Genomic DNA, 21,595 nt, shown 5'->3' with positions numbered 1-21,595 from the left:
CTTAAATAAACACTCCCATAGATGCTCGTCATTTGCGCATGAACTTTCCAGCGTGACCAAATACATTTTGTTATCATTTGTTCAACGATATTATGCGATCAAGGCGTGAATTGGAAAGGTTTGCAGCACATAACACGAGACCGTATTCCATCGACTGTGGTATCTGTGGTTTAAATTTAGACAACCGAGTCAACAGTCTCGTACTTGTTGCTCTGGTGTTAATACTATGAGTTAAAAAACAACTGCATTTGTGTAGAAAATACATTTATTCAGCTTCATGAATATTTAAAGAAAGAATTTAATTGATAATACCTAAATGTCAGAAAACATTAAAATAAAATGACGTACAAACTAGTGAAGACATAGATACAACTAATTTACATTGTATAATGTGTTGTTGCGTGCTCAAAATTGATTTAGTTTCCTCTTAATAAAGAATGCATATACATTCATCCGTATCATATACTCGTGCTATAGTATCAAGTATTTCAATAATTCAACTCTATGTTTATCTATAATCTAGAGTGTTTTACAATATCACACACATGTTGTTAAGATTTGTTATAATTTAAATAGTGATGTTCTCGAACAGTTCTATTTATGATGAAAATGCTTTAATTTGTTTGCGAAGTAAAATAAACCAAAATCGTTTATTTAATTTATTGACAAATTTATATTAACGATACGTGTGTTTCGCTTCATGAAACTGGATTTAAAAATATATATACATGTAATACATACGTAATAAAAAAGGAAAATGTATAGGACCGCGGGGTTCCCCATATGTACATAATAAATATATTTAGAAAATATTACGAATACGAGAATACAGTGAACTTACCACAATACAAACAGCAAATACGAACACAAAATAAATTGTGATTATGAGTTATGTCCGCACAGGCTTAGAAGGGGCGACACCAGAAATCATAGACACACAAAACACATTTGCCATATGACGATTTTCATAACAGGTGGAAATAGGTTATAAAGTGAAATACATGTAGCTAGATTCATTTGGTAACCACATAAACGATAACTATGTCGGTACTAAAAAGAAGAGGCATTTAATGAGACATTAAATATATAACCTGCGAAACATCGAATACATCTAGAAAATATATTACTACAAGTAATGCAAAGAGAGCAAATATTTCAATGAATGATTTTTTTTTAGCGTACATGGAACATTTCAAAAAACCGAAACTTGACGTTGAAAATTCCCAATTTATTAGCTTCACTGTACTATATGATATTACACTTGTACGATCTTATTCAAAACAAGTGTATAAACAAACAGCATCTGCTTTAAGTCTTTCCCACCACCAACTACACCACCACCACCGCCACCAAGACGACCAACCGCACCATAACAGACATCTTAAAGGATGAAGAAGGCAATGTGTTCAGGGTAGTAGTGAATCGAGAAAGCATTCAGCTGTTAAACAGCACCTGCAGCCGTATATCGAGCGTTCTCAACAGTAACATACTTACGCCGTTCTCTTCCCATTGCGCATTTGATGTGAGTCTGTTTTCCACACGTGAAATGTGATCGTGTTGGAAAAAATCTAAATTACGAAACATTAATATCTATCAAAGAAAAAACGATCATTGGAATATTTAAACTGTTTAAAAAGCGCTTCCTTTTCCATGATATAATTACGTGTGCTTCTATGTTCATCAATTCGTTTATAGCAACTGCTCTGAATCTTAATATACGTTAGCAGTTTACTGGAAATCAACATACATAATGTATGACTTCATTAAACTAATATGACCTCTTTAAATAGCGAGATGTCCCTTAAATTTAAAGACCTTTAACCTTAAGGGTTGGAAAGCCGTGATCTCCTCTGACAGGGATGTCTGAATCTCAGATGTAAGTACTTTTGGACGTGATTCACTTCAATAAAATAAATATTTTATAATGACAAGTACATGTTATAGAGTTATATCACGCTATCTACAAAATACTCTTCTCTCATTGGCTGTTTGACGTAACATGCTGACCACATATATTCTATATGGTGTCAGTAGACTATATGACGTCACATGCTGAACCTTTATAATTATTCTATATGGTGTAAGTAGACTATATGGGGCAGTAAAATATCGGGTCAGTAACTAATTCGATATTCTTGAATTTAATATTTTCTGTACTACTATTTATAAAACAAGCATCGTTTGTCCTTGTTAAGTTGATGAGATGGAAAGTAGTTGGCGTGGTATAATCGTTACAGGGTTAGTTACTTAACCCTGTAACTATTAATATTGGTGTACTCATATATTTATCATCAATAAAACAGAGTCTTAAAACTGAAAATATTTTATTTTAAAAGCAAAAATAATAAGATAACGAATGTGTTAACACTACAACAACATGCTGTTACACATGAAAAAAAAATTTAAATATATATGGGTATATGCTACAGTAATATCTATTAAAAAGCAAAATAAGTAACATTTATGGAATCAATTTAGGAAAATAAATTGTTGAAGGGAATTTGAGTATCGACCTAGCAGAGTATAGATTTCTGCGACTAGTCATCAAGCAATTAAATTGAATCATTACTTTCACCACAGGAGCCATGTTAGTGCTCGTATTTGCCCGGGATAAGTATTCCTTAAATGTTCATTCCAGGGAGGCAAATATTCCTATAATAGATTACAGGTCCTATCAGCATGTATGAGATAATTTCTGAGACGCAAGCATGGCCCGCAAGGCAAGATATGTATGATTTCCTTGGTCTATCCACATATTCATATCACGCTCCCGATTACATCCCACCCGCTGTCCCGGCCGCTGTTTCAAGCTAGTTTCGTTCGATGGCGTTTCTTACAACGTGCTAGGTTTCTGCAAGGGGAGACATATCATGCAGCAGGTCGCAGTGCCATGCGATGAGAACATGGGTACGTAGATACTCAAATAATGAGATTCCAAAGTCTATATTTAAAATAAAACTTTTATTTAAACAAATAATATGGAATAAGTACGTATTGCATTCAATGCGAGTAAATGTTTGTTTACTGTTTGTGAAAGGGCTCATTATATGTACTTATATCTATGTGCATAAACTTGCATGCTATGTTGCACCATCGTACACACAACAGCAACTAGAAACAACAGCAACACATAAATATAACATAAATAATAATAAGATATACCACAAGATTTGTAGGAAACTCTTGCAATCCGTTGTTTATGGGCAAAATACTAGAAATAACACGGTTAACATTTAATGTGCATATGCTTTGCCTTAGCACGAAACAAGCTGTTTCAATTTTTGTGAATCACAATAAATGATACAAAATCTGCAAAATCGGCATAGATTTATCGCAATAATTGATACAGAATGTATATGATGTAATCGCAATCAATGCTACAGCATCACTGCAATATATGAAACAGTCATTTAAAAAACCATCTTGTGTATTTTAATCAATATCGTAGTATATTCAAAATGACGAAAGATTATATGTATCATATCAGTTTTTTGACTTCAATTGCAATATATTACATACAAAAATATGTATATTTCAAAAAAGATTTTAGACAAAAGTGACATTTTGGCATAGAGCAACATGTGTTTTCCAGTTTTCTTCGATGATTTTCAATCTTTTATAATCAACAACTTCTCCGAAGCGGATTTATACGTTCTCAAGGGAAACTTAATTCTCTATGACTTTAAAGTACAAAGTTTACTTACTTTTTGCAGTATTAATCCATGGATTTGTATCAAAATTAACAGTGGTATGTACATATTGCCGTTACGCCATGAAAATCACATCGCAGCATCCTGGGATGATACAATTGGTTTATACACCGTGCAGTAACTGTGACGAAAAAGCATTCAAAGCGCATTGAGTATATGTCAAGAGAGTATAATTTGTACACAATTGTCGTGCAACTAATGCTTGGCACAGAATATTAGCCACTCGCACAAAACACACGTTTGATATTAAAGAATGCTTAAGGCTTTATGTAAATTAAAAATAAACGTTGTATTTTATATTTTGGCAAAAGTACATTATAATGTATTTTATTCAGCAGATGATATAATAGAATAACTGAATACCAAACCGGTTTGGTCGAGGCCCTGAATAACAAAAGAACAGAACATACAGTTTATTCGTATTTTACTTCAACAAGTCTAGTTCATCGTTATAAAAATAAAACTGACAGTTTATAAGCAATAAGCTCATGCATAGCAACGCGAAAGTGACAAATATAGTATATAACTTGTTAAAAACGGCGGAATAGGCCTTAAGTAATAAGAAGTAATAACAACGACCGCGCACCCACTGCCAGTTTTTTAAGGGTGGGTCTGACAAGTTAACACCTCCATCGAACAAGCCGAAAACATAGGGGAACATCCGAAGGAGCACGGAACGTAAGTGAGTGCATGTGAAAAAATCCACAAACAGACGAACGATCCGAAGGGCAATCACTGTGACATTATTTGACTAGCTGAGGTTACATTGCGAGGCCTCGGAGAAACACCAACAGACGAAGAGCTGTGGTTCAGCGGGTAGGAGTCTTAACATCTTCACGGGGCTACTTTCATCGTTAGAAAGGATGTAGTCAATTGTGTTATCATTTTAACCACAGTCTACAAAAGGCTAATCTCTATCCGTATCTAAGAAAGACCTCACAACATCACCATCATCTAATATAAAGATGTGAAACTCCAGCTGCTTAAGCAGTATTGCATTCTCATTTGAAACAATTAGTTGGTCCTTTATTTAAGGCAAGTGACCAATTACCAAAACAGTACAAAACAACACAATACAAAACAACATACACACATAAAAGAATAACGCTGGAGTCACCGCCATGGAACGGTCAATGCAAAGCATTGGGGGTTTAAACCGTTTTTAGAGCGCTCAACCTCACACTTGGCCAAGCAATAATAATGATACATATACGTGTAAATAAAATTTAACCTCATAGCATTGCAACTCAAATTAAACAATAATAAAAGGGAATTAAAACGCATCCAATTAAATTACCATTTAATTACTCAATGGTAGGAAGGAGACCAGAGCAATAGAGTTACAACTTTTTGAGGAACGATGAAATGAAATTACGATCAAGTGTCAACTATATCCCTTCTTTTTTGAAAAAGATTAAGAATATAGCATCATATAGTTAATATTTCAGATCATCATCGTGCAAATACAGGAAGAAGAAGCAATAATGGGTGTGAAAGATCCATATTACATAGCTTGGTTGTTTATGTGACTGCTAAAACAAATCAAACAAGAAACACCCGTCAGAGAGAAAATATTACTAAAGTTTAACGATATAAACCCGACGACCTATGCATGTAGCCCACAACAGTGAAAGTGGATCGGATGACTTAATTTAGAAGCGATGACACGATGACACGCAGTACTGTAAAATATAAAAATAAAAATATTAAAGGGGCAGTACTGTAAAATCTATTTACCAATAAAACTAGCTATTTGTATTGGTATTGACTATTTTGGAATCAAACATAAAATGGTCATTCCATTAATAATTATAAATTTTAAGAGAAGAAAGACATAGTGGATCGAAAACCAACAACATGTGTTTTTAAGTACGTCAACATCATATCATTGTGATAAAAATTAGTTAATTAAATTGAAAAGTTTAATATAATCATTTTTAAGATATTTTAATTTGCGAACATAAGTCTTTGCACTGACATCATCCTAAGAAGTCAAGGCGGTCGATACGTTTTATGAAGTGTTAGAGTCAAGGTCCCGAAGACATTGGTATAAAAGAGACCAACGACAGAGGTCTGAGATTTATTGAGTTCGCTATTGCCACTAACTCATTCTGGCCAAGACAAACAAAAGTACACCAGCGTGAACTCTATAAAAGAATAGCAGGAAACGCACAGGGAAGTGAGGAAGAAGATGCAAGAGGCCAAAAGGAGTGCATTGAATAGCAATGTAACAACACCAACAATGAGTTGACCACAGGGAGCAGTTAAAATGCCTACAACACCATAAAGATCCTCATGACGACCAGTCAGCCCAATTCCAGTGTTATAGCAAACGCTGACAGGAATCTTCTGACCGAAATGACACAGTCCTGACAAGGTCAAATAAATAATGCAGCGACCTCTATAACTGCCCGCTTCAACCAGAGCACAGTAACTTTCAGAACGATCCTAGTCCAGAAGCCGTTAACTAAAGTCCGTCCATACTAAAACAAGAGGCTAAGGAGGCAGTGCGCAGTCTGAATGCAATAACAACGCTGGGAGTAGACAACGTCCCTTCAGAGATGATTAACAAAGGAAGAGAGCCCAAGACTACATAAATGAAGGAACCAGTCCAGAGCATCTTGGAGGAGGCCAAGTATCCCTGCCGAAAAAGGGTAACCTGAATCAGTCCGAGTATTTGCGCACCTTCAGACTCATCATCTATCCCAGCTAAGTCATGCTAAGCATCATCCTCAACCGACTGAAAGCTAAGGCCGAGGAACTTCTGGCAAAAGAGAAGACTGGATTCAGAGCTTTACAGAGCAGAGTGGAGCAACTCTTCTATTGCAAAAACACCAAATATTTCATTAATTTAAATATAAAAAGATCTGAACAAAGAGTACTTAAAAAGCTTCAAACTAATTGTGAAACAATATTTTCCTTCACTCTATAAAAAAGACGTAATTTTGGGCCAAGAAAACAGTGACATATTCGTATAACATCTTGAAACGTTATCAAACGATTAAAAAGGAAAATACCCCGACCATTTATGTGAATATGAATGCTTCCAAGCTTTGAAAAACATGAACGATAACAAAAGATGGACTAACAGCAAAATTGTATCAAAATATTTGGACCGACATAATACAATACTTAATTATTTTTTTTCCAAGTATTCCTTTGAATCAGAAACTGTAACCTATATTAAAACACAAGGTCTTATTTAACTTTTGCATAAAAAAGATATATATATTCTATCTATCAATAACTGGCGACCAGTATATTTGTTAAATGTTGACTATATAATTGCAAGTAAATCTGAAGTTAATTGAATACAAGTTTTATTGTTTAAACTAATGAACACGGATCGAACGGGATTCATAAAAGGGAGATAACATTAAGAATTTTAATGAGGCCATTGATAAAGAAAACGATTCAGATGAAACAGGAATAATCGTTGTCTATGATTTTCAAAAACCCTGCGATAGTTTAGACTATATTTGTATGTACAATTGTTTAGATGGCATCGGCTTCAGCCAATCTCTAAGAAAATGGATGAAACTTGTTTGTGTAAAATCTTGTGTAATTAATAATCGGTATTTCTCTGAATTCTTCGACATCAAAAAAGGAGTGATGCAAGGTTGACCAATATCACCCTATCTGTTTATCATACGTGTTGAATTACTAGCGTATTATGTAAGACATGATACAGATACAAATATACAAGCAATTTACAAAGGCAATATCAAACGCAAACTCAAATGATTGGCGATGATGCCTGTAGTCATTTGAATATTTAATTAGCACCCTTAAATTTTTTTAAACAATATCAGGTTTAAATTGACTAACAATAAATGCTCTGTAATGAAACTAGGTGAACCTATACGGAGAAATTTACAGTTGTGTCTAAAAATGATTTCGACTGTCAAAGCGCGGCCACCATTTGGGATTACAATATACAATTAGAAAAGGCGCGGCAGAGGCCGACGCGTATCCCCACGCCGCATGTTTGACCCAGGGGCGCCCCAGGGTTGGTAATGGGGCCATACATAGTTGAGATTGACCGTGTTGTCATAAGAGAAGTTCAGTATCAATTAGAAGTGAATTGGTGTATAAATAAAGATATAAAAGGAAATTTTGGGTGGGTGTGACCTACGTGGGCGGGGCGCCCCAGGGTTGGTAATGGGGCCATGCATAGTTGAGATTGATCGTTTTGTCATAAGAGAAGTTCAGTATCAATTAGAAGTGAATCGGTGTAGAAATAAAGAAATTATAGTAAAATGCAATTTTGGGTGGGTGTGGCGTATGTGGGCGGGCGCCCCAGGGTTTGTAATGGGGCCATGCATAGTTGAGATTGACCGTATTGTCATAAGAGAAGTTCAGTATCACTCTGAAGTGAATCGGTGTAGAAATGAAGAAATTATAGTGAAAGGCAATTTTGGGTGGGTGTGGCCTTCATGTATGTGGGCGGGGCACCCCAGGTTTGGTAATGGGGCCATGCATAGTTGAGATTGACCGTATTGTCATACGAGAAGTTCAGTATCAATTTGAAGTGAATCGGTGTAGAAATGGAGAAAGTATAGTAAAAGGCAATTTTGGGTGGGTGTTGTCTATGTGAGCAGGGCGCCCCAGGGTTGGTAATGGGGCCATGCATATTTGAGATTGACCGTATTGTCATAAGAGAAGTTCAGTATCAATTTGAAGTGAATAGGAGTAGAAATGAAGAAATTATAGTAAACGGCAATTTGGGGTGGGTGTGGTCTACATGTATGTGGGCGGGGCATCCCAGGGTTAGTAATGGGGCCATGCATAGTTGAGATTGACCGTATTGTCATAAGAGAGGTTCAGTATCAATTTGAAGTGAATCGGTGTAGAAATGAAGAAATTATAGTAAAAGGCAATTTTGGGTGGGTGTGGTCTTCATGTATGTGGGCGGGGCACCCCAGGGTTGGTAATGGGGCCATGCATAGTTGAGATTGACCGTATTGTCATACGAGAAGTTCAGTATCAATTTGAAGTGAATCGGTGTAGAAATGGAGAAATTATAGTAAAAGGCAATTTTAGGTGGGTGTTGTCTATGTGGGCGGGGCGCCCCAGGGTTGAAGAAATTATAGTAAACGGCAATTTGGGGTGGGTGTGGTCTATGTTGGCGGGGCGCCCCAGGGTTGTTTATGGGGCCAAGCATAGTTGAGATTGACCGTATTGTCATAAGAGATGTTCAGTTTCAATTTGAAGTAAATCGGTGTAGAAATAAAGCAGTTTATGTAAAATACCATTAAAAAATGAGTGAAAATCTCTGACCCGGCCCCACCTCAACCCCCATTACTTTTGACCCAGGGGTCAGATCATAATTCCAAATAGTGCAGGGTCGCACATATGCTCATAGCTACCATGTGTGTAAGTTTCAAGGTTCTAGTGCTTATAGTGTAGGAGGATATAGTGGCCAGGACGGACAGACAGACAGACAGACAGAGAGACGGAAAGACGCCGGAGATAACCACAATATCCCAATATTTTTCAAAAAGCGTGGGGATAACAATACAGATGTTACGGCTAAACACAATATGTAAAAAAATTATGGAGAGTAAGTTGGTTGCTTTTTCCTAGTTCCTTATTCCTTATTCAAATAAGGAATAAGGAACTGTTCCTGATTCCTTATTCAAGCTTAACATATTCTATATAGGGTTTTAAAGAAAAATAATGAAAACAATTCCTAAGTAAATCAAAACAAAATAACTCGAATACATTTACTTTATGTATTACGTTACATGTTCGTGTTTGTTCCTCGCGCTTGCATAGGATCTCTTGTTTAAACCGAACCGATATTTTCTAATTCGAATACCAACTTCACATCCACAAAACCTAAAGCATATACCATTATTTAATAAGCATATACCATTATTTAATATGTATGTGATATAAAAGTGAAATCTTGTACATTTCTACATGTCTGTTTTATGTATATTCCATTTCCTTTTTCGCGGCTGAATAATGAAAAAGGAACCAGTTCCTTATTCCTTATTCAACCCGAAAAAGGAAGTGCGTTTGTCTTACTAAAACATCAACAAAATTAATCCAAAGTTTACCACATATGAATGAACATCGTTTTGAATAAGGAATAAGGAAATGGTTCCTTATTCTTTATTCAAAACGAATAAGGAACTGGCATGTTCTTTCTATAAATTATAAATCAAAATGAACCAACGAGACGAATAATTCAACAACAATTATTGTAAATGTAGGAAGGATATAAAAATATAAATTGCAGTTCATTTCTACTTTTTTGTATTTAATTATAACAAAGTTCCTTATTCGATTTGAATAAGGAATAAGGAACAGGCATTTTCAGAGTAAACAAACTATTATAATGAACCAATGAGACCAATAAATCAATGAAAATCATTGTAAATTCAGGTTGGGTATAAACAACATTATTTGCAGTACATCTCTACTAAGTTTTATTGAATGATAATCAAGTTCCTTATTCGGATTGAAAAAGGAATATTCCTTATTCAAATCGAATAAGGAACTGGCATTTTCATACTAAATAAAATGTTAAAATGAACCAAAGAGACCAAAAAGTCAATGAAAATCTTTGTAAATGTATGTTGGGTATCAAAAACATCAATTGCAGAACATCTCTACCAAATTTCATTTAATGATAACCTAGTTCCCTTTTCGGATTGAAAAAAGTAATAAGGAACTGGTTCCTTATTCCTTATTAAAATCGAATAAGGAACTCGCATATTCATACTAAACAAAATATTAACATGAACCAAAGAGACAAATAAATGAATGAAAATCATTGTTTATATAGGTTTATCAAAAACATTAAATGCAGCACATCTGTACTAAATTTCATTTAATGATAACCTAGATCCGTATTAATAGTTTTATACCCGACATACATTTACAATTATTTTCGTTGAGTTATTCGTCGTGTTGGTTCATTTTGATTTATAATTTAAGGGAACATTCCAGTTCCATATTCAATTTGAATAAGGAATAAGGAACCAGTTCCTTATTCCTTATTCAAACCGAATAATGAACTGGATTATCATTACTTAAAACATATAGTAGAAATATCGAAAGTAGAAAGAAAATTCCAGTTCCTTATTCGGCTTGAATAAGGATTTAAAACTGGTTCCTTTTTCCTTATTCAGCCGCGAATAAGGAACTGGATTATTAATAAAAACAAACATGTTTAAATGTACAAGATTGCACTTTTTTTATCACATTCATGTAAAATAATGGTATATGTTTTAGATTTTGTTGATATGAAGTTAGTATTCGAATATGAAAATATCGATTCGTTTTAAAAAAGAAATCCTATGCAAGCGCGAAGAAGCAATATGCATATGTAACGTATTACATAAGGTAAATGTATTCGAGTTATTTTGTATTGATTTACTTCATAAATGTTTGCATTATTTTTCTTTAAAACCCTGTAACAAATGTACGCGTGAATAAGGAATAAGGAAAAGTTCGTTATTCCTTATTCGAATAAGGAATAAGGAACTAGGAAAAAGGAAACAACTTACTCTCCATGTGAGCACTTGATCAAACGTTACGTCACCATAATGTGTCCATGTGCACGTTCGAAGCAGGGTAGGACTAATACTCTCACAAGAAGGGTTTAATGCACAATACCTATGACTAAGTATATAGTGATTATGACATACTGGAGTAAGTGCATAATAATAATTTAGAATTTGGCCGCAGGGCGTTTACTGTGACCGCATGTAAGTTCTTTATGTTATTAACGCAGACTGTTCTGTGAACTTATAACATTGCAGAGTTTAAATAATTTGTTATTGGTGAATCGTTCAAAATATTAACATCCTCGCACAATGCATACCTGAAGACCTTTATATTTTATTATTAAAATATAAAAAATAATTATGATAATAATACTACCTCAATGCTTATATAATTGAACTTGTTTTTCTTTTACTATTTTTTATGTCGACAAAGCATGTGCATCGATGTTCACGAATTTGTTTATTCGATGCAGAACGTCCTTTCTGTAAATTACAAAGTGCCACCTCATTCAACATGGGCTGATTTAACTTACACGTTAAGGGATGGCATTTAAACTATCTAATCCAAACAAAATTTCATGTACAAACAATGTTTATTTGAAAACTACATTAAATACATCTCAAGATGACGTTTAAAATGTTTATGACGCAAATGTCAGCAGTGGTCGCAGAGTATTGACAAAACGGAAGTAACGAATAGTATAAATATAACGCATTGTAACCGGTTTCTCTTTGCGTTTATTTAGAAACTTGAGGTAAACATATTGTAAACACATGTATAATGGTCATCCATATTCTCGCGGTACTTAACGTACTAATAAAAATTCAAGTGGAAACAAATACTTACTTGATAAATTATGGATTCCTGTCCGAAGATAAACACCTTTTCCAGTGATGTCTATCAAAAATTTATTTATACTTCATGTTTCTTGTTCGTGTCAATCAGTTAATACATCACACTGTACACTGATGTGTACATGACGTTATATTCATATTCTCGCGGTAATTAGGTCAACAGGCGTTAGGTCACTAAATCACAATCAATATAAACTTTCTGCATAGAAACTTAACTTTGAGGAGTAGTAACATTAATTATGAAACATTAAACTTGATTTTAACATGAACATTAACAGTTTAACAATACTTTGAACTGCACCACATTAATAGTCTACTCCTCCGGACAATGGATGCACCTAAAGGTGCTTCCTCTTCTGAGCACTTTCACAGGTGTACAGTGTGCCAGATGTACCCAATGTTTACAAACATCACACTGTCCCCATTTGATTAACTTCACATCAGGAAAGTTAACGAGCTGTGGTGGAAGACTTTGTCTACACGCGCAACACAAATCGTAGATGGATTCATCAGACGATGAAATATTGTGTGCTTGGCTGGCGTCATGACAGGTTGCTGTTGACGGCTTTGGTGATGTTATTTGTGACGTTTGATTGGAAACGGTTATCAGTGAAGCCACTATATTTGTACTGTCCACAGCCTTTGAGTTGTTTGAGGGTTTTTTTACCTGCAAACTTTTCAGTATGTCAGTATTTTTCTCTGACATAAGGTTTCCAATAACTTTTATAGGTGGCGTAAATTTCTTTTTGGGTCTTTGAACAATGTGCGTTATGGTTCTGTTTTCAAGGAAGCTTTTTGCAGTGGTTGTCCGTTCTTTATTCGAAGTTTCAGTTTCAACTTGCTCGGCTAACGGTGCGACATCTGCGTCTCCTCTTTCTTCATCGAAGTAAATAGTCGAGGGAGCAGTCTGATGTTCAGTTATCATGTTCTTGTCAAATGGGTAGATGCCCGATTTTCGGAAAGCTGAAATAATGTTATCCGGGGAAAATGATTTTGCGTAAGGTCGGGAGGTCAGTCTGGCAACTTCATATCTTGTAACACTGACTCCAGGGTTACTATGCATATATGAATGGCATTCATGAGAGTAGTACTTTTTTAGTGGTCCAAAAACACCAACGTTAAGGGGCTGTGTCAGATGGCTTGAATGGGGCGGTAGAACAAACAAAAGAACATTATTTTCTTTTGCCCATTCTGTCAGAGTTAAAGATAAATGCGATTTGTGCCCGTCATATAAGATCAGAGTAGGAGGGGCATTTTTGTCGAGCTTCACATGTTTTGAAAAATGCTCAGACAGATAACGCTCAAAAAGGCCTCTGTTAATCCAACCACTATCTGACATGCCACCGGAAGAGCCTGGCAACGCATCGTCTAAAAGATCATCTGACCACCTTTTTCCTGGGAAGATGTAGAAAGGTGGTACATGGTTCCCTACGGCGTTTGCTGCCCCGATGATAGTGATATTCTTCGTCCTTGGGGATGTAATGGCTTGTGCAACTGTGTCTTTATCACAAACAATCTTGGGAGGACTGTGTTCTGTTGATAAGCCTGACTCGTCAACGTTAAAAATTCGTTCCGGTGCATTAAGCAAATTGTTTTCAATCAGAACTTTTTCAAGTTCTTGAAAGTAATTGCCAATATTTTCTTTGGATGCCGCTTTCGCACGAGCCATGCCAAGCTTTTGTGGAGCCACAACTTTCAGTTGTTCCCATCTTCCCAAAAATGCATAAAACCAATTCTGACTAAGACCTTCCCTCGCTTTCACTGATTTCCCAAGTGACCGAGCATAATCAGCAGCCATATATTGTATGTTGCTAATTGTGTAGCCGTATCCAATGTTGGCCATGTGAATGATGTGATCTACAAGCAGTTTTTCTTCTTCATCATTGAAGAGACGGACAGGACCTGACCTACAGTCTAGGGTTACATTATGCCTGGTTCTATCCCTTAGTGTGGATTCTGGAACCCCATACAACCTGCTTGCCCTATAAACCGACATGCCTGACAGAGATGCTTGGAAAGCTCTCTTTAAGTTTTCCTTGTCGTATGGCTTCTTACCACTTCTTATTTCCTGCAAATGAAATAATTGATCGTCTCACTTAAAAAAGACCCAACCCTTATGATCATTCAGGTTCAACCAACAATATTAAATTAAGTGGTTTAAGGCCTAATTTTAATAGTGATGTGTGACCTAAATCATATGGGCGGAGCTTGGAATATTTGCATATTCATGACATCAGAAAAGAGCGAGCAGACGATGCGTGAATAAGTTGAAAAAAGTTAAAATACTGAGTAAATAAATGGAAATATTGTTTAATTTGGTGGAAATTTGGTATTTCTGTTCGATAACAATCACATCTTACCAAAATATTGCTCATGGTCGTTGAAAATACAAATTTCTGACGTCGAAAGAAATTGGGTCACCAACTCTGACAGGTAAACAACGCGTAGGGGGCGCAATCGAAATACCGCGGGAATAGGAATACCGCGACAATACGGATGTGGACTATACTGATGTAGTGCAATGTTTTCAAAATACTATGATTTAAACACAGATAATTAGGTAACTTAAATTGCTTAAACTATCACTATTTTGTTGAGCGATGCGTTGCATTTATAAGCGTCTAGTGGTTATTGCGTTAGCCATGTTTGACCTTCACGATGTTATTTAATACGATCAGTATTGAAACTGAAAGTTGATAACAAACAACAATATGAACTAAAGTCTGGCAAAAGACAGCTACACTAAAGCTTAAAGGTGCATATCAACCGTATCCCTCCCAGTATAGACATATATTATAACACTGCACATTGATTGATTGATTTATTCCCATTTTGAAGCAGTTAAGTATCTAAGAAACAATTTAAGCAACTTGTTCTCAGTTGCAACTAGGGCAAAATTGTCATAGATTCAAATCTATATATTATATATCAAATATGATTTTTTTTTGAGCCTGGTCCCTTGATTCAAATGAAGTTGTAGCCAGCAACACAGTATTCTTGCAATAGTAAAGGAATACTGCAACACGGTATTCTGGCAGTTCTTAAGAAATAATGGCTTGAGTCTAGAAACCATCTTCATGTATCAGATAAAAGACAAACATATTTGACTTAACTTCGTGAATTAATTGCCTTTTAATGATGAAAATCCTTAAATTTTAACTGTGGTAGCAACACAAAAAAAAACACTGTGCAATTGATGACGTTCATTTTTATTCCGCAGTAAATAGGTTTAACAGCACTAAAATAAAATTAAACATCAATCAACAAAGATCTCACATACCATTCAATATAACAATCAATAACGTATGTAACAATTTAAATATAAGGAATTTAAAATGTCAAATAAAACAAATAACACCTTTGTTTTCAAGCACTGCCCTTTTTTTGTAGTGCGAGCCGTCGACTTCCTGAGGCCGCCACCTAGCGCTGTGTGCGCGACCTGAAACACTCGATGTGCCTTCCGAAGTCCTCGGAAGGCAAACTATTTCGTTGAATACAATAAACAGTGTAATTAATAACTTTCCTTAGGCTACCTGCCTTCTGATTATGAACTCAAAATAATCGAGTCGCTTCAGATATATTCACTGCGACCAAAGAGGGGACCGATGCCTTCAACGAACCCTCCGGCTTCCGTGAAGCTACTGGCTTCGGCTTCCGCGAATCTACTGGCTTCGGCTTCCGTGAAGCTACTGGCTTCAGCTTCCGTGAAGCTACTGGCTTCAGCTTCCGTGAAGCTACTGACTTCCAACGTCAGGCTTTTTCCGCCCTATGCCACGGGTCCGAAATTCGGCCCCATTCCCAATGCAAATCTGGTTGTTTTTTTCCCAATTGAAAAAAAAATTCCCAATTCCAAAAAAAAAAAAAAATTTTTTTTTTTTTTTTTTAACTTTCAAATATATAAGTTTACCTAATCCGGTGTAGAAAATAGAAAGTATTGCATAATTAAATATTCTGTTGCCTTGAATTTGTTTTAAAAACTGTAAAATATGTTGATGATTATTTAAGACATTCCTTATTTTCCTCAAAATCCAGCCCTTCGCGCAATTTTTTTCACATCAAAAAAGGCCAGGCCTTTTCCCCAAATTCAGATTTAAAACCCTGCACTTATCACACATGTTCATAATATTTTGTAAAATTTTAATAATAAGTTATCAAAATAGTCGTTGTTTACCAGTTAACGGCTTCTTTGAAATATAAGAAACACTATTTACATGCGATAATTTTTCCCAATTGAGCCAATTTGCGATTAATTTATTTCCCAAAATGGGGGTTTTCACGACGCGAAATTCCCAAAATTCCAGTGTGGCGTTTTCCCAAAATGGAGCGGAAAAAGCCTGAACATTCTGAAGTCCACTCTACAAGAAACAGGAACTCTGCAGCCCGTGCAGCACCGTTTAATATTAACATAAATACCCAACTGCTCCTGAATACTTTTCATGCGAGTACTGTACCTTTCTCTTTAGATGTGATCCCGTTGGCATCCGCAAGAGAACTGACCGTCTCCGTGAAGCTACTGGCTACCTCCTCCGTGAAGCTACTGGCTTCCGAGAAGCCACTGGCTCTTCGCCACCCCAAGGCCTTAGGTGAAGCTTCCGTCACTGCCTTGTACAACGTTGGTAGACTCCAACCCTCTCAAGACCCTCTAACCATACAACAGATACTCAGAAGCCCGGGCAGCACCGTTCGAAGTCAAGGTAAACACCCAAATGCTTCAGAGCACTGTTCTTTTAGAGTAACGTCCCTTTTCTTCAGATGTTGACCCGCTCGCATACACAGGAGAACTCACCAACTTGCCAATCTGTGCATCTTTATATACTGGCGAACAAGCGCCACCTAGCCAACAGAAAGGAACGATCCGGAAACTACAGACGGTTCCGAATTCCCTCCGCAACTTTACGGAGATTACCGATCAGCATTTCTCCTTCACTTACACAGAAAACTAGCTGAATATATACGCAGGATTTTACTAGAAACATTCCTTATCAAATACTTTTCAAATGCTTAATACATGAATTTTAGCCATACAATTAACTTACTTTATGAATAACAAGTTACAATTTCATATTGGTAACCTGGCAAATTTAAAACTAAGGGAGGTAATTATACTGTAGCAGTAAAGAAACGCAAAAAATCTATTTCGACCACGAATCCTTCGTCATATTACCCACGCCTCCGATTTGACATGAGTACTCTCATGATTCCAATATACAAAACTAATACAATCAAACAGTTTAAATAATCCTAACAATGAACACAAGCAAATTAAAACAATAGCTAACTAACTAAATAACAATAGCATATCTCTTCTTGAGATAAAACATGCATCAAGGTCAGTGCCAAAACTATGCACTACCTAACGCGGTTCGTACTGAACCGAAAACACAAAGCACCCATTATCGTACCATATGATAATGTCACCGAGGCTTGCCTTGCCTCAGCATATCTCTCCAAGACATGCTGACCATTCACCCGTAACTGAGTTACTAGAGGTGTCTCTTGCATAGACTGTATAACCTTCATTAGATATCACAATCTTCCTTTTCTGAAGGTCAGCTTCAGTTGCAGCCTGCACCTTAACTATGAGCTCCTTTTTCCCGGACGCTCTACCTCTTGCCTTGACCGGTAAACCAGACATTACCGACGTTTCATTGCATGTCGTAACGTTCATGAAGCCTCTTTTATCATCTGGCTTCAAGCTGCCTTCCTCAGACATGCCACTGGAATGTCTTCATTGTACGTCTGCTGGAGGTCCTACTGAGGTCTTAGTTTTTAGAATCACAGTGCTTTGATTCCCCTTCAAATCACCCAGCAAAACCGCTGTCTTTTTCTTAATACCGGCTTCATACTTTACTGAAGCACTACCAGCTTCGGCAGTTTCATATGCCGTCTGAGACCGCAGAGGTTTCTTCATTTTCCTCAGCTTATTATCCCCCGCCAAAGGCGGAGGGATATTGTTTTGGCGTTGTCAGTCCTTCCGTCCGTCCATTCGGCACTTTTGTGTCCGGAGCCATATCTTGGAGGTGCTTTAGCGGATTTCATTGAAACTTGGTATGAGTATATATATATATATATATGGATAAGAAAATGATGCAGGCCAAATGGCATTGTACACCGTCCGTTAATAATGGAGTTATGGCCCTTTGTATCTTGAAAAAATGCTTTTTTGTGTCCGGAGCCATATCTTGGAAGTGCTTTGGTGGATTTCATTGAAACTTGGTATGAGTATATATAAGGATAAGAGGATGATGCACGCCAAATGGCATTGTACACCATTGGATAATAACGGAGTTATGGCCCATTGTATCTTGAAAAAATGCTTTTTGTGTGTGTCCAGAGCCATATCTTGGAAGTGCTTTGATGGATTTCATTGAAACTTGGTATGAGTATATATATATATATATGGATAAGAAGGTGATGCACAGTGGCATTGTCCATCGGTCCAGAAAACTTTTGTGTCCAGAAGTATATTGGCGGGGGATATCAATTCAACGTATTTGCTTGTTATCTTTTGAACCGCCTTCTTGCAAGGTTCTTTCAATCCTACTTTCCCCTCGGACCCGTTTCTCCTGTGCTGATGCACCCAGATTTGGCACCATCTGGCTTCCACTGAGAACATGAATGCCCCCAACAGTATGGACAATGTCTCTTTGAAGCTTTCCTGGCCTCGTTGAAGTCCTCATCTTTTGACCTTGTTTCCTTCGCCAGTAATTAGGGCATTGTCTTTTCAGATGCTTTTGTAAACCACAGAGATAGTAATGTCGAACCATTTCACTTTCACCTCGTTTGCGCCTATGCTCAGGTTTGAAGTTCCAAACTTCCTCATAAGCTCATCCAACCTTTGCTCAAGTCTTTCGACCACCATCCCCAGCTTCTTAATCTGTTGTGACGAGGAACAGCAACACTCTGCATGGGCCGATGGAGAAACATGGCGATCAAACACTGTGTCACCAGTAATCTTTAAAGGCTTTAATGAAAGCCTTTCTCGGAAAGTGACGTTTGCGTCGAAGACGCTCAGTTTTCCTGAAGTCGTCTTTTTTACATGGCAAGATCCACGTCCATTATCAGGACACTTCCTTTTCAAGTGAAATTTTGAGCCGCAAGTATAACACCGTCGTTCCATGACACTTGGCCTCGAACCATATCTGGGTTGTGAGGTTTCTGCAGTGCTCATGAACTGACTTAGCCGTTTGTTGAGAATGTCAACCATCTTTTGAAGCTCATCCATTTGCTTCAATGGCTTATTGCCATATGTAGCTACCGCAGACACATGGTCGTCAGACTTAGCACTTTCTGCACGATAAAAGGCTTCGAGCTCCGAAGCTTGTCTGATGGTATCATTGAGGCATACTGGTCGGGCCTGTTTGATGCGTAGTCTCATGTCCGCACTATGAAGAGCATCAAGAAACAGCTCTTTGGCCAATGTTTCTTTCAGGTCTACCGGTGCAGAGTGGTATGCCAGGCTGGTTAATCTTCGAATGTCTTGTCCCAATGTCTCCAATGCTTTTTGTCTGCTATCACAAAACTGCACTCTGTACAGTTCCGTCTGGTTAGGAGGCTCAAAACGTTCTTCCAATGCTTTCAACAGTGAGTCATAATCTCTGGAATTGTGTGCAAGATTTCCCAATTACCTTGCGCTTGGCCACTCAACGACACTGCCAAATGCAATCCCTTGTAATTGTAGTCCCATTGATTAATCTCAGCGCACGTCTCAAAGTGCGCTCTATAATATCGCCACGATGATTGACCATCATACGTAGCTGCCTTCACAAAACTCGAAGGTTTCAATATAGTCTTCTTCAATGTGACGTTTCCTTCAAAATAATTTGGCTTTGATTGAGGCATAGGCATCTCTCTTTCAGGAACAGGAGTGCACCAGCCAGTCAGCATGTTATCACGCTTTAATAACTCCAAATGCCTTTCCAAAGCCAATGTGTCACATTTTTCAGCGAGGGCTTCATTTTTCCGCCTCAAAGCCTCCAATTCTTCGCGAAGACTTGCATCACTTCCTTGAGCCATTTTGAGGCTTGGGGTTGACAGGATAGAACTGTGGGTAGGTTTATGTAACCGATCCCACCGCTGCCACCAAATATGAATCGCGAGCCGCTGACTTCCTGAGGCGGCCACCGAGCGCTGTGTGCGCGACCTCAAACACTCGATGTGCCTTCCGAAATCCTCGGAAGGCTAACTATTTCGTTGAATACAATAAACAGTGTAATTAATAATTTTCCTTAGGCTACCTGCCTTCTGATTATGAACTCAAAATAATCGAGTCGCTTCAGATATATACACTGCGACCAAAGAGGGGACCGATGCCTTCAACGAACCCTCCGGTTTCCGTGAAGATACTGGCTGCGGCTTCCGCGAATCTACTGGCTTCGGCTTCCGTGAAGCTACTGACTTCCAACGTTCTGAAGTCCACTCTACAAGAAACAGGAACTCTGCAGCCCGGGCAGCACCGTTTAATATTAACGTAAATACCCAACTGCTCCTGAATACTGTTCATGCGAGTACTGTACCTTTCTCCTTAGATTTGATCCCGTTGGCATCTGCAAGGGAACTGACCGTCTCCGTGAAGCTACTGGCTTCCAAGAAGCCACTGGCTCTTCGCCACCCCAAGGCCTTAGGTGAAGCTTCCGTCACTGCCTTGTATAACGTTGGTAGACTCCAACCCTCTCAAGACCCTCTAACCATACAACAGATACTCAGAAGCCCGTGCAGCACCGTTCAAAGTCATCATAAACACCCAAATGCTTCAGAGCAGTGTTCTTTTAGAGTAACGTCCCTTTTCTTCAGATATTTACCCGCTTGCATACACAGTAAAACTCACCAACTTGCCGATCTGTGCGTCTTTATATACTGGCGAACAGAGCACCACCTAGCCAACGGAAAGGCATGATCCGGAAACTACCGACGTTTCCGAATTTCCTCCGCACTCTACGGAGATTACCGATCAGCATTTCTCCTTCACTTACACAGAAAACTAGCCGAATATATACGCAGGATTTTACTAGAAACATTCCTTATCAAATACTTTTCAAATGCTTAATACAGTAATTTTAGCCATACAAGTAACTTACTTTATGAAGAACAAGTTACAATTTCATATTGTTTACCTGGCAAATTTAAAACTAAGGGAGGTAATTATACTGTAGCAGTAAAGAAACTTAAAACATCTTTTTCGACCACGAATCCTTTCGTCATATTTTATTTAAAATAATTGATTAAACTCTTAAAATTCAAATATTGTCAAGACTCGAGTTTTAAGACATTTTATTACACAGAAATGATGGATATTTCCAGCAAAAGATGTTTTTGCATGTTTAACAAGATTCAGGACTCCAGGCTCATGAAAGTAAAATTTGATCTTTTTCCTTATGGTTATACATGTAATTATTTAACATTATTCCAATTGATAATGAATTGTTTGGAAAGATCCATTCAAAGATTTTTTTTTGAAAATTACAAAAATCTGTAAACAACTCCCTTTAAGTTATCTAGAGACAATGCCAG

General features: G+C 37.2%; 2 protein-coding genes across 10 annotated transcripts in view; one reads left to right on the top strand and one right to left on the bottom strand.

Annotated features, from left to right (window-relative positions):
• Window positions 1–2,307: 2,307 nt before the first annotated feature.
• Window positions 2,308–14,587, bottom strand: LOC127876348 (uncharacterized). 2 transcript variants are annotated; one of them, XM_052421460.1, is made up of 5 exons: window positions 14,446–14,587; window positions 12,078–14,153; window positions 3,705–3,831; window positions 3,163–3,211; window positions 2,308–2,851 (listed from the first exon to the last, which is right to left on the bottom strand). In XM_052421460.1, exons 1-2 carry the CDS (start codon window positions 14,458–14,460, stop codon window positions 12,399–12,401), a joined length of 1,770 nt encoding a protein of 589 aa, XP_052277420.1. In that variant the 5' UTR covers window positions 14,461–14,587; the 3' UTR covers window positions 2,308–2,851; window positions 3,163–3,211; window positions 3,705–3,831; window positions 12,078–12,398. The 2 variants fall into 2 exon arrangements, with proteins under 2 accessions (XP_052277420.1, XP_052277419.1); XM_052421459.1 differs by lacking the exon at window positions 3,163–3,211.
• The window catches only part of LOC127876347 (probable cysteine--tRNA ligase, mitochondrial), a 33,182-nt gene continuing 23,571 nt past the window's right edge, over window positions 11,985–21,595 (top strand). The window contains exons 1-2 of one of the 8 annotated variants that reach the window (XM_052421450.1): window positions 11,985–12,009; window positions 14,594–14,645. The gene's annotated coding sequence lies outside the window, so the exon portion shown is untranslated. The other 7 variants (XM_052421451.1, XM_052421456.1, XM_052421454.1 and 4 more) reach the window with 7 other exon arrangements.

The sequence above is a fragment of the Dreissena polymorpha genome, chromosome 4 (genome assembly GCF_020536995.1).
Source record: "Dreissena polymorpha isolate Duluth1 chromosome 4, UMN_Dpol_1.0, whole genome shotgun sequence".
In the NCBI taxonomy this organism is placed as follows: Eukaryota; Metazoa; Mollusca; class Bivalvia; order Myida; family Dreissenidae; genus Dreissena; species Dreissena polymorpha.
Note: the sequence above shows the minus strand (reverse complement) of the source record. Positions and strands in the feature narration are given on the sequence as shown.